We start from the raw sequence: 15,111 nt of genomic DNA on the forward strand, positions 1-15,111 counted from the left end.
TGCCAACAATATATTGTCAGTTTGTTTGACTACTTATCTCACAAATATATATATTATATATATATATATTATATATAAATTTAATTGTAATTAAATTTAACTTTTGAAAAGATGATGAACTGATTCTGAATATTTATTTTATTGGTAGGTGCAGAATATTTGCTGCTTTTTGGTTTAACTGTGTTTGGAATACTCATTGAAATGTTGTTCACTTGTAGCCAAACAGGACATATTACCTGATGGACCCAAGTGGGAATGCTCATAAATGGTGCAAAAAGATACATGAAGTTTGGCGGCACAGATACCACCAGAATGCTGCTAAATAGTAAAGCTCATCCAAAATTTCCCAGTCTCCCTACTTGCTGCTAGAACTCCACGTGCAGCCGATCAGAGGAATCTTCCCAACCCATCTATTACCCATCTCAAGGGGAAGCATATGTCTGAAATACTCTGTTCTTTGTTTTGTTTTGTTTTGTTTTGTTTTTAAAGCGAAAACCTAATGGAATTCAGGGTCACTTTGCTCGCTCTCTGTGCTTCTGTTGAGGCTTCCACATGCATATCATCGCAGTGAAGATTGCTTTGTGCACTTCAGCTCAATTTCTGTGCAAACTAGCAGATAGACCTTGCATTACCAGCTTCACTTAAGATCAGTTAAAACCAATCCACACGCACACACCCCAAATCATGTGCCAGCCTTGCATTTTATGGGGCTGGAGTTTTCTGTGACTTTCAGATTATCATTAAACTGTATTTCATCAGGGAGCTTTTATATGCCTCTCCTAAGCACCACCTCTGTTTTCTCTTCCTTTCCCCTATGTCCCCAGCTTATTGGTATATGGCATTTGTAGCCAGGTCAGTTGCACCCTTGCATAACTCCTGATATAGTTCTGGTTGCAGGATTTACGTGGTACTTTAATAATTATGTGAATGAATCAGATGTATGTGTCTGGCAGACAAACTCCAATGATAAAGGTTGTGAGAGAGTAAAATGTTGAACATGGCACTGAAAGTTTTCTAAAATTGAAATGTTGGCTTCTGAAGCATATAAAGTTTTAAACTTTGAATTTTAATTTTAATTTGCATATGTGTGTTTAATCAAGGGACAATAAACTTACCAGCATGCTTTTAACTAATGCTAACTAAACAATTAAATAGTTAGTGTAAAAAAAAAAGTTACTATTGAAGTAGTAAATAGTTTTTCACGTTTTCAGGAGATGAGGGCTAGAAGCTTTCTTTCCAGGTTTTGCATGTATTGTGCATTTTAGAGGGGCCAACTTATTTACCTGGGTAGAGAAGGAAGTGCAAAAACTTTGTACAACTGATGACTTGATTTTTGTCTCTTTGTATAATGAGATGTACAAATAATCCTGTTTTTGGTGTTTGGGCAAATACTTCATACCTTTTAGCAATTCTGAAAAAAGTTTTAAACAGTTTAAATATTAGACCCATACAATAATCTGAATGGTTGAAAATCCAAATGAAAGTGTTGATACAAAGGGAAAAATGTATGGTACTTAAAGCATATCTATAAAATGAAAATATTTCTCATATCAGTCTCCTTTATCCTTTTCAAATTAAGGCTTTTTTGTGGTCAAACATTTCTCGTAATGTAGCAAAGACATAACTTTCTACATGCTAAAATGACTTCCCTAATGATGTTTTCAACACACTCATGTTCCTGAACATTGCAGAGAGGAATGACCCAGGTATGGGCAAAGGCATTCCTTCCTTATTTTAAAAGCAGTATAAACATCACACCTATTTATTCCTCTTCTACAAATACCATCTCTTTGCCTCTTGAGGTCTGTTATGAAGTGCTTTTTCCTTCCACCAAAGAAAAAAAAGTGTTCCGCTGTAACTTTAAGAAAACTCATAGGCTGCTTTTTTGTGGCTTATCAGGGAGTCTTAGAAAACACATGAATATTAGATTTATTTGCACTAGGAGAGGGAGGTTTATTGTGGATTAAAAAAAGTGTTGTGTGGTTAAACTTGTTGACAATTCAGTTCTTAGTTTCTTCCAGTCTTTAAAGGAGAGTGCAATTGCTTTTTCTTTTGGAAAACTATATTCATGTAGTCATCTTTTATGTTATCCCACCATACACACAGACTTGAGAAGAGTAAATCACTAGCTTACAGTGTCTGGTATTAGAGGAGCTAAGGTGTCTTGCAAGTGAGTGAGATGAGAAAAGCAGACTATCCACTTTCCAGTATAAATTTCACCACATAGAAGGCAGACTCCTTGTCAGTAAAATCTGAATAGCGCAGTATACTTTTGTTAAACCTATAGTTAAAAGATGCCATGCTGAGTTTGTTGTGGTGGTATCCATTCATTCTGTAGCTGTTGAACTCCACTAGAGGGAATTCTACAGATTCTGGATTTAGCCTTTGGTATAGAGATGTAGACATATTCCAAATTTCATACCAGAGAATCTGGCAGTGATGGAGCTTCATGATGCTACAGCAGTTGCTCATGTGCCAAAACTTTACTTCCAAGTGTCTCTGGCAAAGTTGTTCTGCTAATAGTGAACTCTTTAACTTCAGTAGGAGCTGGTGATCTCCATTGGCCTGTTTGCTTCAGCTAAATAGGTGGAAATACAGAAACATTTGAACATGTTTCGTGTAACATTTAGATGTGCAGTCATCTTGCCATAACAAAATACTTCCTGTGCTTTTTCACACCTTAAAAGAAAATCTTCTCTGTCTAGTTCCTCCTTGTCCCCACCTGCCTCCAAAAACTTTAAACCAAAGAAATTTTGACAGCAGTAAGCTGCAGAAGTCTGGAAAACTGATGTCTATATTTTAGTATTCCTTTTTCTTTCTTTCTTTTTTTTTTTTTTCTTTTGACAATGTCATCATAGAAAACTGTGATCCTCTCTTACTGGCATCCCTCCCTTCAGAACTTTAATGTTTCAAATTGAGTCTTCCTCAACTGCTGCTTTTTTGGGGGAGGGACCAAAAGCTTTTCTGAGAGAGATGTTTGTCTTTTTCTGACTTTAAGTGAAAGCTATAGTTTTTGGAAGATGGTGGAAGGATAAGGTGAGGCAGGACAGAAACAATGTGAATTTAAGTAGGTTTCACCAGTTTGCCCCCACTTAAATGTGTATTGGAAGGTGCTGCATACTATGAAGGACTGTTTCCTAGTTTAGATGTGTATACTTGAAGAATGGGGTAGTTTCAAATCATAGTCTTGAAGACTACTCCAGTGATTCATGGAAGTTTGTGTAATCAAATGCAAGGGGGAAGTTCTTCAAAGCTATAGATGAAACAGTTAGTCTCCCTGCTCTTCCATCTGTGGTCTTTCAGATTAGAGGAGGGGTGCTAGTCACTGAAGGACTCTTAAGGCTCCTCACTGCAAACCTATTAAAACAAATAGTCTGTTAATTCATTCCATCTTGTGGAATTTGAGCACTTACCTATCATTTATAAAGATTCTAGTCATTAATGATGACTCTCATTTTGTTTGGGATGCAAAGTTCAGGAAAGTGGCTGTTGCGTTGGTTTTCTATTGGGTGGCGCTTAAGAAAGGCTGAAGTACTATTACTAGAAAGAATTTTTGAGCCACATTGTTCATTTTCTAGCCCAGTTATGGAAAAGTTGAAACTTTGAAAAAATGAAGAAATTACTTTATTGCCACTGGCCTTAAAGTCCAATTTACAGCAGGACATATTTTAAAGATGACTTATTTTTGTACCTCTTTCAACTTCAGATGTGATGTTGAAGCATTGTGAACAGACTAATGCCACCTGGGTTATTAAGACATCATTTGCTAAGCACTAGATGCTTGAGGACACTGTAATCTATCAAATAGTACTGTGCTCCACTGATTGTTTTTCTCTTCCTACCATGATTTAACTGTGAAGTGTATCTGTTTATATATAGTCTTGGAAAATCCTCAGTAGGTTTGAAAAAAAGATGTGATGCATCTACTCCACTTTCATAGCACAACACACTTAATAAGTATGTTTGACATCACTAAATTTTGTATTGGGAGCTTCAAAGAATCATAAGAATTTTCCACACAAATTTAATTATTTCTTCTAAATGATTTAGCGAAGTCAAAACAACGGCTTCCTTTGGTCTGTGGATGAAAGAACACTTGATTTGAACACCTAGTCTATGTAAAGAACTTCTGTATTAATAGTTGCCTAAAGACGTGGTTTGTGGATTCTGGTTATTCTCTCTGCTAGGGAATTATACAAATAGGTGTGGTATTTATATCTGAAATTTTGCTGAATGCCTGTAGTATTTTAGGCAAATATTTTATTAATCAAAAGGAATTGTCCCTGCAAAGCTTAATGACACATTGTCCATCTGTTGATCAAGTGAGCTTGCAGGCAAGTAATTCTCTGAACCAAAATGGCATGTTTTCAGCTAAGGTGAGGACTGTGATGAATTTAGGGATTGATTTCCTCTTTCTTAGAGCTGACTTACACAGTGAAAACGGTGAAGTTCTTAAGCGCCCAATAACCTAGTCTGCGTGACATTGAATTTGGATGGTTACCACTTGACAAAGCTTCCTATGACCATGTACTAATTCTGAATGGATGTGGCAAATGTTCTAAATGGTGGCAGAACTTGCAATTGCTGTATCTGACCAAAAAAAAAAAAAAAAAAAAAAAAAAAAAACCAAAAAAACCATAATCCGTCTTGATAGTTGTGTGCTAGCTGTTTTTGAGGTTGGTGGCAGTCAGTTGTGTGTAATATTCTCTACCTGGTTTGTAGCTGTAACTGTGATGTACAGGTAAAGCAAAAAAATAAAAAATAAAAAAATAAAAATAAAAAAAAGAACCCCCCCCAAACATACTAAAATGGAAACAAATAATGCAATGATAAGATACACTTTTGTATTTTTATTCTTATAAGGTTATTTGCTGGCTCTTTATTGGCCTCTACTTCAGTCTGTGTTATTTAAATTCTAATATATGAATTATTTGGATTGAATTCATGTTTGGGGCCATGGTGTTGTATGTATTGATGTACAGCCTTGAATGTGAATAATTATTGTAAACTATATTTTACACCTTTTTCTGGCTTATTATATAAATTTTCTATTGGTCGATGATTTAATCATATCTCATAATTTAATGACCGTTTATTCTCCTCCCGACAGATCTCTGTGCTGTAGATGTGTAGCTAGTGACTGGATGATGGATTTCACTTATGCTCGGTAGTCTGTAATAAAGGCATGTAGGGTCCGGGCCGGCCTCCGCCTCCTCCTTGCTCCGCGCGGGGGGCGGGGGGCGCTCTGCGGGGCAGAGCGGGACCAGGGCCCGCCCGCTCACCCGGCCGGCGGCCGCCGCTTCCGGGGCGGGGGCCGGCGCCTGCGGAGCCGGTGCGCAGGGCCGCGGGGCGGCAGGCGGCGGGGGCGGGCTGGCGGCCCCGCGCCGCGGGGGGGGCGGCGAGGGGAGGGGTGCAGTTCCCCGAGGGACGCTTCCGGTGGGAGGTGCGCCCGGGGACCCGTAGTTGCGGCGGACGCTTCCGGCGGCAGGGAGGATGGCGGCGGAGAACCACTGCGATTTCCCGGTGCCGCCGATCGGCGGCCTCAGCCTGGGAGGCCCGGGCGCGCCCTGCCGCCGCTGCAGCTCTGCGCCACCCGCCGGCGCTGTCCCCGGCAAGTGGGTGCGGCTGAACGTGGGGGGCACTTGCTTCCTGACCACTCGGCAGACGCTCTGCAGGGACCCCAAGTCCTTCCTCTTCCGCCTCTGCCAGGCGGACCCCGACCTGGACTCGGACAAGGTGAGCGCGGCGCGCTGGGCCCCGCCGTCGGGCCCGAGCCCGGGCCCAGCCCCTCGCCTCTCCCGCCGGGCCAGGGCCGGGGCCGGGCCTGCTGTTCCCCGTCGGCCGGCCTCGTTCGCTCCCCGCGTCGGCAGAGAAGGAGCGCGGGGCACAGTGCTGCGAGTGCACGGTGAAGGCTCAGTCTGCGGAAACACCAGGTTTAAGCTCTGCCGCTGTTTGGGGGGTTTCTGAAGGATAATATTACTTAACTAGCCCACGCACTTCGAGGAATTTTTATTTAGAGGGTGGGCACGGGCAGAGCTCTTGTAGACTGATTTGGTTCTTGAATGACTTAGTTGCGTATGTGCAGATAAATCAAAGAGAGCCCAGAATCACATAAGTGTTTATTTAAATTTAATGATTTTCTGACTTAGCTTATGGATTTAGTTTTAGTGGAGTATATGCCTACATTGATGTCGTGCTATTTCTGCACTGTCATCACTCCAGAGTTCAGTTTGAAGAACCAAGTCAAGCTATTTTTCTGTATGGATTTTTCTGCTTGTTATTAAAGAACACTGCATGAAACTGGAATTCAATGTGTTAGAAAAACAACTTTTCTCAGTTGCAGCATACTGTGTCTCAGCAGGTTTTTTGAGTAGAATATTATATATACAGTATGGGCTGTATCACATAGGCAATATTTTTGTATTCATTATGATTCATTTTTACTTGGAAAAGAAAAACTATTGATGAAACTTTTATTTGTGGTATGTAGTAATGGGTGGATATAAAGCATTCAAATAAACAATCAGGATTGCTTAGAAAACATTTCAAACAGAATATGCCTTTTCAAACAGAATATGTTCTGGAACAGATAGATGTGCAAAGTCATGCATCTGGGAACAGAGAATACAGTACAGTAATAGAACAGAAGACTGTCTTCGAAAGCACTGGCTCCAAAAGAGATTTTGGAGTATATTGGACTAAAAATGGACTTCCAGTGTAGCACATTCAGGAAAGAGAAAGGAGCAGCTTTTGATCCTTGAATATATAAACAATATGTTAATGATAAAGAGACAATTTTTAGATATATAATCTTTTTTTAGTGAGACCAGTAGTAAATCTCTTCATTTCCTCATGCCTAGCTTCTAAAAAAGATGTAGAAACACTTGAGAAAATACAGAACAGAGCATCAATAACGTTCCAGGGTTATGGAAAAAATACCTTAAAGTATGGCAGTTTGGAGGTTGGGTTTTGTTACTTCAGTTTTGGTTCAGCTTGTTTTTTCTGGAGAGGCTTAACTTAGACTGACCTTTAAAAATATAAAAAATCTAGGTGACTTTCTTGGAGTCAGCAACTGTCTTTACTTGAAAGCGAAAGGAAAAGCTTTCTTCTCAGGATTCCTAAAAAATGAAGAATGCTTTTAATAATTAAGGCAAATGTTTCAGTTAATCCACTAGAAGAAGCTATTAATTGCTATTTTTTGATGTCTTCGGAGAGTAGGCACATTTTCAGAAGATGTGATTTAGTCCTAGGTAAGGTATTTCGACTGACTCTCTTCAACAATTGATGACTAAATAATCTTTCACAAGAATAATCAGTAAAGTGTTCACGTCTTGGAGAACTCAATGGAGCTACTAATTAAGCTTTTTCTCTCTACATTGTTTAAATCAGTGGAATGTAGCACCAAACTGTAAATTTATGCAAAGATTATTGAGCTATTTGTTAGGGTGTGGAGAGACCTGATGTATTCCTTTCATGTTTCTAGACTTAAGTAGGCTGTAGTTGTTAATAGGTACATGATAATGTAAAGGTGGTTGCTGTCACAGGTGCGGGAAGATGGAGCTCTATTTCCAGGGTAGATGTCTATAGTTTATCTGAGCTGTTCAGATATTATCGAGTGTTTCCTTTCTTGCCAATACAGAAGTTTGATGGGAACCAGTTTAAAAAGCTGCAAATTGCATTGTCCTGTAATTGTAAGTAGCCTGGTTGAACCTGCAGTGGATTTGCAGTGTAAGATGGGAATATGGAATTATGGTCCTCTCTCCAGTCTGATACAGCTAGGGCAGTTTCTGGAGGTGGTTGCAAGTGCATAATCATATTTAAGATTCAATCTTACTTTTTTATAAAATAGTGGTTAATATAGTCATCTTTAATAGATTATTACACAAATAGGTGACATGAGGCAAGCAGTGGATATAGGAGAAAACTACGAATTGTTGTAAAAATCTGAGTTTGGAGAAAATCCTGGAGATGTAATCTGTGGGTATGTGAACCTTTATGTGCTCAGTTTAATGTATCAAAAGTAAAGCCTTTCCTAATTAAATATCTGCTATAGACTTATTTTCAGTACAGAATTTGTTAGTTTCAGGCCTCACTATTTTGACCATCTGCACTGTAATCACTGATTTTGCACTTCATTCATTCAGAGCCTGTTCTCTATAGTCAACTGTCGTCTTGGAGTTTGCAGACATAGGGAATTGGCCTATATTTTAGGCTACCTGTTATCCTATATTAATCCCTGTCCCTAAGTTTTACTTAAACGCGTAGGATCTGTCCTCCAGGGATTTGATTCAGAATCTGCTTTTAGATTCCTTGTTTTCTATAAAGCACAGATCATGAATCGATCAGTTTCTCCCCCACCCAGAAAACAAGTTATCCAATGCTGTAGATGTTATTTTAAGAGAAAATAAATCCTTCCTTGATATCGCACCAGTTTGTAAACAGTGTCTCGATAGAATAGCATGTTTATAGACTGACTGTCTGGTTTAGTTTTGAAATACCAGATGCTTTTAACTGATGGCCACAGATATTTCAAGGGAATATGGATGATGTTTATGTTCTCACTATGAATTCAGATTCTATTCTTTTACCCTATATATGTAAATAAAAACTGGGTAGTAACAGATTTTTTTTTTCTTCTGGGTTCACTTTTTGGGATCCCTTTATGAGCTGTAACTTGTTACTAAGTTGATATATTTCTCATAACCATGTACTAAAGATTATTCGTGGCAACTGTGCTGTGCAGTGTAATTTTGTGCTCATAAAACAGTAGCTCTTATAAGGAGGCAGTTAAAATACTAAGGCTCTCAAAGCCTGGAATGTTAGAGCTGATCTGTGACCTATAATTCCCTGCTTTTGATTCCATTGTATTTTCCTCTTAAAGATCACAAGGGTTTTAAACACCTACTTTTAAATTCGAAAACTATCAGCAAAAATGGAGGAGATGTACAGTTTTTGCTGCTTCAGTGAGTTAAACCACCTTTTTGAAAGTTCCACTGTTGCTGTAGCTGACAAAAGGGAAAGGGACAGATTGCACACTGAGGAGCAAGAAGAGCCAACAATTAAATTAGTTCATGCACCAGTAAATATGTGTGTTTGAGGAGAAAAAAAGAAGTTTGCATTCCTTTTTTCTTTAGAAAATAAAACCGTAAGAAGTATTTATCACAGAATATAAATGAGGATAGATCTATAACAAACTCCAAATTATTAATAATGGAGGTTTCTTTGCTTAAATTCAATGAGCCAAGCACATAAAATTTAACTACATTGGTGCATTAAGAAGTTATAAGAGATGATAACTAGATGACTATATTAGAAGTGGGAACAGGAAACTGAAATATGACTATATTCATAGATTATACTCTGCAAATGTCAGTGGTATATATAATGATTTTTATCTACTGTTATTTGCACACCAATTTTTTTATTTAACTACATAATTCATAATATTTCAATAACTCTTGCTACTAAAAAAGTTGAAAGGCTTCAAGAAAGACATCATGTTTGTCTTCAAATTATCTACAGGTGCTAATGTTGAACAATGCCATGCAGCCTGTCTTTTAGAATTAGATGTGCTACCAGTTGCAACATAAGGAAGGTTAACTGTGACATGCTCTGGAAAATCAAGTAGTGGTTGGAATGAGATTGTGAGGTGTTGTGAGTGTATTGTTTTTCACAGAATGATGTGTATCTTTGTATTTAAGACTAGGATTGAAGGACTACTCATTTCAGCAAATGTGTATGTGGTAGCGGTCATATCTACTGTTTACAATAGGATTTGTGTTCAGTGTTTAGACCTTGCTTTAGAGGTGAACATGTAAAAATAGACAAGCAGAGTTTGAATGCTTTGAAAATAAAGCTCATTTTTTTCATCCTTGTTTAACTTTTTTAGTGCTTACATTTTATGTTTTACTGCTAGGTATTTCCTCGTTTCAGCACCTTCCTATTTTCTCTGAATACCAGCTTTTGCTTTGCAGACTGTTTTTATCATTCTTTAAACTTTTGCCAAAGCAGCAGACTTGTCAGCTATTCTTAATGATTTTGTCAACAGTGCTCATGTTTTGATTTTTAAAATCTTTCTAAAGTTAGGGATAATTGCACTGAGGTAGAGTCTGTTAAGGAAGGAAGGAAGCACTGAATATTAAAACAAACAATCAAACAAAAACCCTTCTTAGTAGCACATCCTTAGCTGTCAGTGCTAAATAATCAGTGAAAGAAAAGCACCTTAATTATAGCCACTATTTTAAGATACAAAGTTTATTTCATCAAGAGATTTCTGACTAGTTGGATGGGCATGTGTTGTTATTAATGTAGTTTTGATTAGTATTGGTAGTCTTCCAATGGTATTCCAACGGTATTTTGAGAAAAATGTGTTCTGGACATCTAGGTCAAGATACAAAAAAAAAAAAAAAAAAAAAAAAAAAAAAAAAAAAAAATAGGAAGGTGAGAGAGACAGTTAGAAGTTGCTTCTAAATCCAGATTCAGGGTCCTAAATAAAGGTGCCAAATATTACTGTTTTTCTCAGCATACCATTGCCATTAGCAGAACTTTTACTTGCTCAGTGTGTATATATAAATAATGTTGGGTTTTGTACGTATATTGGAGCAAAGCTTTGAGCCAGGAGCTTGCCAGGATGGATTCTGAGTATGTCTGTTTCAGAAAAGTATCTAAGGAGACAGCTTTGCAGTAAGTTTAAGTAAGATTTAGAAGGGTATAGAAAAATTCTTCCATGTATTTCAAGATTCTTATTTGTTGTATTTCAATTGCATAGCTCATGTACCAGAAAAACAGAAATGTTCTTTAGATCAAGTTGCTCTAGTATAGGAAATAAAAGAAATTGGTTCAGTGTGCTGCTGTTATATTAAGTATTCAGAGGCTATAAGTCTGCTTAAAGAGTGTAGTAACATACAAATGCCTGTATGGTTTATTACCACTTTTGAGTTTGCACAATGACAAATGGAACATTTTATTTCAGTATCCTTACAAAGATTGGCAGAATTTGTATAACACACTCACTGGGTCAGAGAGTGTGGTGACATGACTACACAGAGTAGAGAGGAAACCTGGATTCTAATTGCTATTCTGATAAACATTAACATATATGTTTGTATAGAACATATCTGCAAGAAACAAGATTGAGACTCTATCAGAATACAAATTTGTCTGGCAATTGTGAAAGTTGGGAGACAATATCCAAAATACCTGCTCTGTTTGTGACAGAGTGAAGATTCAGGTTTGTCGAAAGTTGGTAGAATCCTACTTAAGTTGTTAGCAAAGGAAGTGGCATATCTGGGACAATACAGGCTATTAATATTGAAGCTATAGTAACACCTTTAAACTCTGTAGATCACATTTGAAGTGTATGTTTTTCCTGTCTTAAAATAAAACTGTTTTTTGTAAAGAGTCTCCCAAATGCTGATTACATATGAGAGTAAAGTGTGTTTTCATGGCATGTAGATGAAGCCACTGCTGACTTAATATTCTGAGGGTGTGGAACAAATACAGTCTTATGACCCGTACTTTGAGACCCATGCAGTATTACTGGGTCTGCATTTATTGGATTTATGTTTACGCAAATTTCCTTAAAGTCCTAGTGTAAGCTGCTTTTCTTAGAGAGATTTCAACATCAAGTACTTAGTGCGTGTTGAAGAGTAATCAGACAGCTCGCTAAAGGAGGAGTGAGAGGGTATTTTCTACAGGAAGAAGCTTAGGAAGTCAGTTTTATGCCTCGCTTACCTGTGCATCTTTTGCATATGGTTATGATATTCTTTATCAAATGATTTGCATTTTGAGTCTTGACTCCCTGGCACTTGTCTGTAGCATGAGTGAGTTTATAGGAGCAAAATCCAACCCATATAGCTCTTTTTTTCTTTTTTTTTTTTTTTTTGGGGGGGGTGGGGGGGAGAATGTTTATGAATGCATGTTTTTCAGATCTGTAATGTAAGTAAATTGGCCAGTTACTCTGAACTGTTTAGTCTCTTCATAGTTTTGCATGGAATTTGTATACTAAAGTGATTCTCTCCTACTGACAGAATTTGGATTGCTCACACTAGGAAGTTAAACAATTCTTAAACTTCAACTGTTGGTAATTATTCTTTTTTAAAAAACAAAAAGAGAAGAAAAAAGAAACCCCAAATTCTTATACTTTATGGTATAATAATTACTTAAAAAAAAAAAAAAAAGTTGTTGCCTTAAAGAATTCATAGAGTAAACTATGACAATAATGAGCTGGTACTCTATATGGTATATTATAAATATATTTGGTATGGTATTTGTATTTATCTGTGTTAATACTAAGCATTTTTATAGATTCCAGATGATAATATGGTGAAAAAGGAAACTTGGTTAGGAAAGTAATGAGTATAATAGAGGAGGAAAAAGTGAGATGAAGTATGATAGGATGGAAAAAAGTTTGTGTATGCTGAGGAAAGGGTTAAAAATAGCTAGAAGATAAAAGCAATTGCATCCAGTGTTTCACAGATTTGATGCTACCAGTAACTATAAAGCATGTTTGGTACAGGTGCTAATAATGAGCTCTGTATACACTAGGATAATGAATTAAGTTAGTACAGGTGACCCATCATTTGGTGGGAGTTGAAAGAGAAGGCTTGGCACATAGCTTGTTCCTTTCTTGGTTTTGAAAAATTAAGCTTTTTGTTGGTAGCTTGGTTAGTGTAGAGAAATCTGCTCTGTTAAGAATAATTTCAGATGCTGTGATGCATAGGCATAGAAAATAAGATTTTGATATCTTTTGTGCAAGAAATGAAATAACTATTGTTACCTGAGATTTCACTTAAACTGCTGCATGTTTTGCTCCTGTGTGATCCACTAGTCTGTTTAATGCCAGGTCATGTAGCACAACACCCATGGCAGTATTGCTTTGGAGGGTGATGTGAGAAAACAAAAAGTGTAAGAGAGCAGAATGATATTCTTACTGAAGAAACTTTTTCTAGAGACTGGAAAGAAGCTAGTGTATCCCCTGTTTCAGATGACTTTTGATTTTTGTAAGTTCATATGTTTCTTAATTCTTTGCAAACTGATAACCCAAAACTGCTTTTTTTTCAAAAACAATCTTTTTATCAGTTTTAAATCTGCATTTCCAAATTCCTGTATTAAATAATGCTCTTCAATTTATAGTTGTACAGTCATCAGCTAATTCAGGTTTTTTACACTGTACCTGTAGATCATTATTCTTGAAGTATCTGGGTAATGTAAATGTATTTAAATGTGAAACATATTGAAAATATACCATTTAATGAATGTCATCTATCTACTGTTTTTGGTATGTAGTCTCACTTCTGTGAGACCATGAGTTTAGCTCATAGAGTAATCTGTGATTAGACTTTATCAAGCACTGTCTGCTCTGAGTGTAGCTTAATGACAGCACGTTTTAATACATTAGCAGTTGTTTTCTTGAACACCTTCATAGATTAAAATAGTTAATTTTACATAAAATGTAGCATCCTTTCACTTAATTACTCTAAAACAGGACTGCGTACTCCTCTGGAGTGTCAAACCTTTAGTTTGTAATTCTGGTTGTTAGACAAACACAGCTTTCCAGAAACTAGATCTACATGCCTGAAATTACATCCACAGTCTGGTTTTCCAATGACACATACTAAAAACTTTAGATAGTGTTAAGTAGGGAGAATTTTCAGGTATCACAGTTTCAGTAATCAAATGTTTACGTATCAGCATTAATTTCCAAATGCAGGGGATTGGGTCAGTGAAATTCTTTTGTGTGGAGCAGTATTTATCACTTATAGCTCTTAGGGAGAATGATTCAAATTTAGCTAGGATTGTTTATATTTAGCCTATTTAGTATCTCCTGTACTATTTACTAGAATATTAGAAGAAAAAATCTTTGTGGGTGTTGCCACAACTCTACAGAATTTGTTTGTAGGATATCTGTTACAGTGAAACTGTAGGAACTAAAGGATTAATATTGTTAGTGATCCACTTGATAGTAGGAAGGACTCGTGGATCTGTTGGACATCCACGCTACCAATAATCTTCCTTAGAATTCTAGTGAACACAAGGTATGCCAGTGTTGCATTGATCACACATGTTCACACTTAAACTTCAAATTATGTAGGAAATAATCAGTTTTGCTCCTGTATCTCGTTGTCAAGAATATCAGGTATGTAGGAGAATTTCTAGAACTGCATTTTGCATTCCACAGAATGCTACATTACACTCAGTAAACTGAGCATCAGTAACAGTTTGATCTGTTCTTCCTTTGGCTGTGTGAGGTAGGAATTGCATCTTCCAGCTTATTTTTATTTCAAAGATGTGCACAGAGCCATTGCTTGGTATGCAGCTGTTCTCAATACCTTGTTAGTATTTGTACTCCTGAGATAGGACAGAAACAAAATATTTTAGAACAAAGTGTTGAGGTTAAAGAAAAGATAGGTTTGTTTGGTTTTAATTAAAAACAAAAACAAAAAAAAAACAGCATATGAATCCCACTAGGATGCTTTTGTTCTGATTCTTCAGGTTTCCAACTAAAATGATAGTTTCCTGCTTTATGTATTGCTTTTAACCCTGATTTTCAGTGTTCTCATTTACTGCTTTAATCTTTCATACTAACAATGGTTTGGTGTTTTAGTAAGAGACAGCTTATCTCTGTTTCTTTTTGTCCTGTTCAGTGATGCTCATTCTCTTGATAAGGGGGGAATCAGTCAGGTAGAAGTAGTTGTCCAGGAAGTGGTAAGTTCTTCCAGTGATCAGGCTAATATAGTTACAATTACATTGTTGAATCCCTTTTGATGACTTAAATTTGACTTTGCGTATTGTGCCTATATCTGAACACCTGCTTGAGCAGTCAGATCACTGTGATTTTTTGGCTGTGTGTGTGTTTTGTGGGTTTTTTGTTTTTGTTTGTTTGTTTGTTTTTTAAATATAGGATGAAACAGGTGCCTATTTAATAGACAGAGATCCGACCTACTTTGGGCCAGTGCTGAACTATCTCAGACATGGGAAACTGGTTATTAACAAGGACCTAGCTGAGGAAGGTAGGACATTATTAAATCTCTTGCTTTTTTGTCACTTTCTCATTATTCTCACAGTTTTGCAATTAAAAAAAAAAACCTCACATATTGGTAAATCTTAATC

General features: G+C 37.0%; 2 protein-coding genes across 4 annotated transcripts in view; both read left to right on the forward strand.

The window, feature by feature from the left end:
- Positions 1–5,198, forward strand: part of PDPK1 (3-phosphoinositide dependent protein kinase 1) — a 38,019-nt gene extending 32,821 nt beyond the window's left edge. For both annotated transcript variants that reach the window (XM_062588348.1, XM_062588350.1), the window contains one exon: positions 219–5,198. In XM_062588348.1, the coding sequence (XP_062444332.1) occupies positions 219–326 (108 nt within the window). In that variant the 3' untranslated portion in view covers positions 327–5,198. The remainder of the gene's footprint in view (positions 1–218) is intronic.
- Positions 5,199–5,430: 232 nt separating this feature from the next.
- The window catches only part of LOC134147255 (BTB/POZ domain-containing protein KCTD5-like), a 37,070-nt gene continuing 27,389 nt past the window's right edge, over positions 5,431–15,111 (forward strand). For both annotated transcript variants that reach the window (XM_062588229.1, XM_062588228.1), the window contains exons 1-2: positions 5,431–5,736; positions 14,903–15,011. In XM_062588229.1, coding sequence (XP_062444213.1) covers positions 5,494–5,736; positions 14,903–15,011 — 352 coding nt within the window. In that variant the 5' untranslated portion in view covers positions 5,431–5,493. The remainder of the gene's footprint in view (positions 5,737–14,902; positions 15,012–15,111) is intronic.

This window comes from Rhea pennata, chromosome 15 (genome assembly GCF_028389875.1).
Source record: "Rhea pennata isolate bPtePen1 chromosome 15, bPtePen1.pri, whole genome shotgun sequence".
NCBI lineage: Eukaryota > Metazoa > Chordata > Aves > Rheiformes > Rheidae > Rhea > Rhea pennata.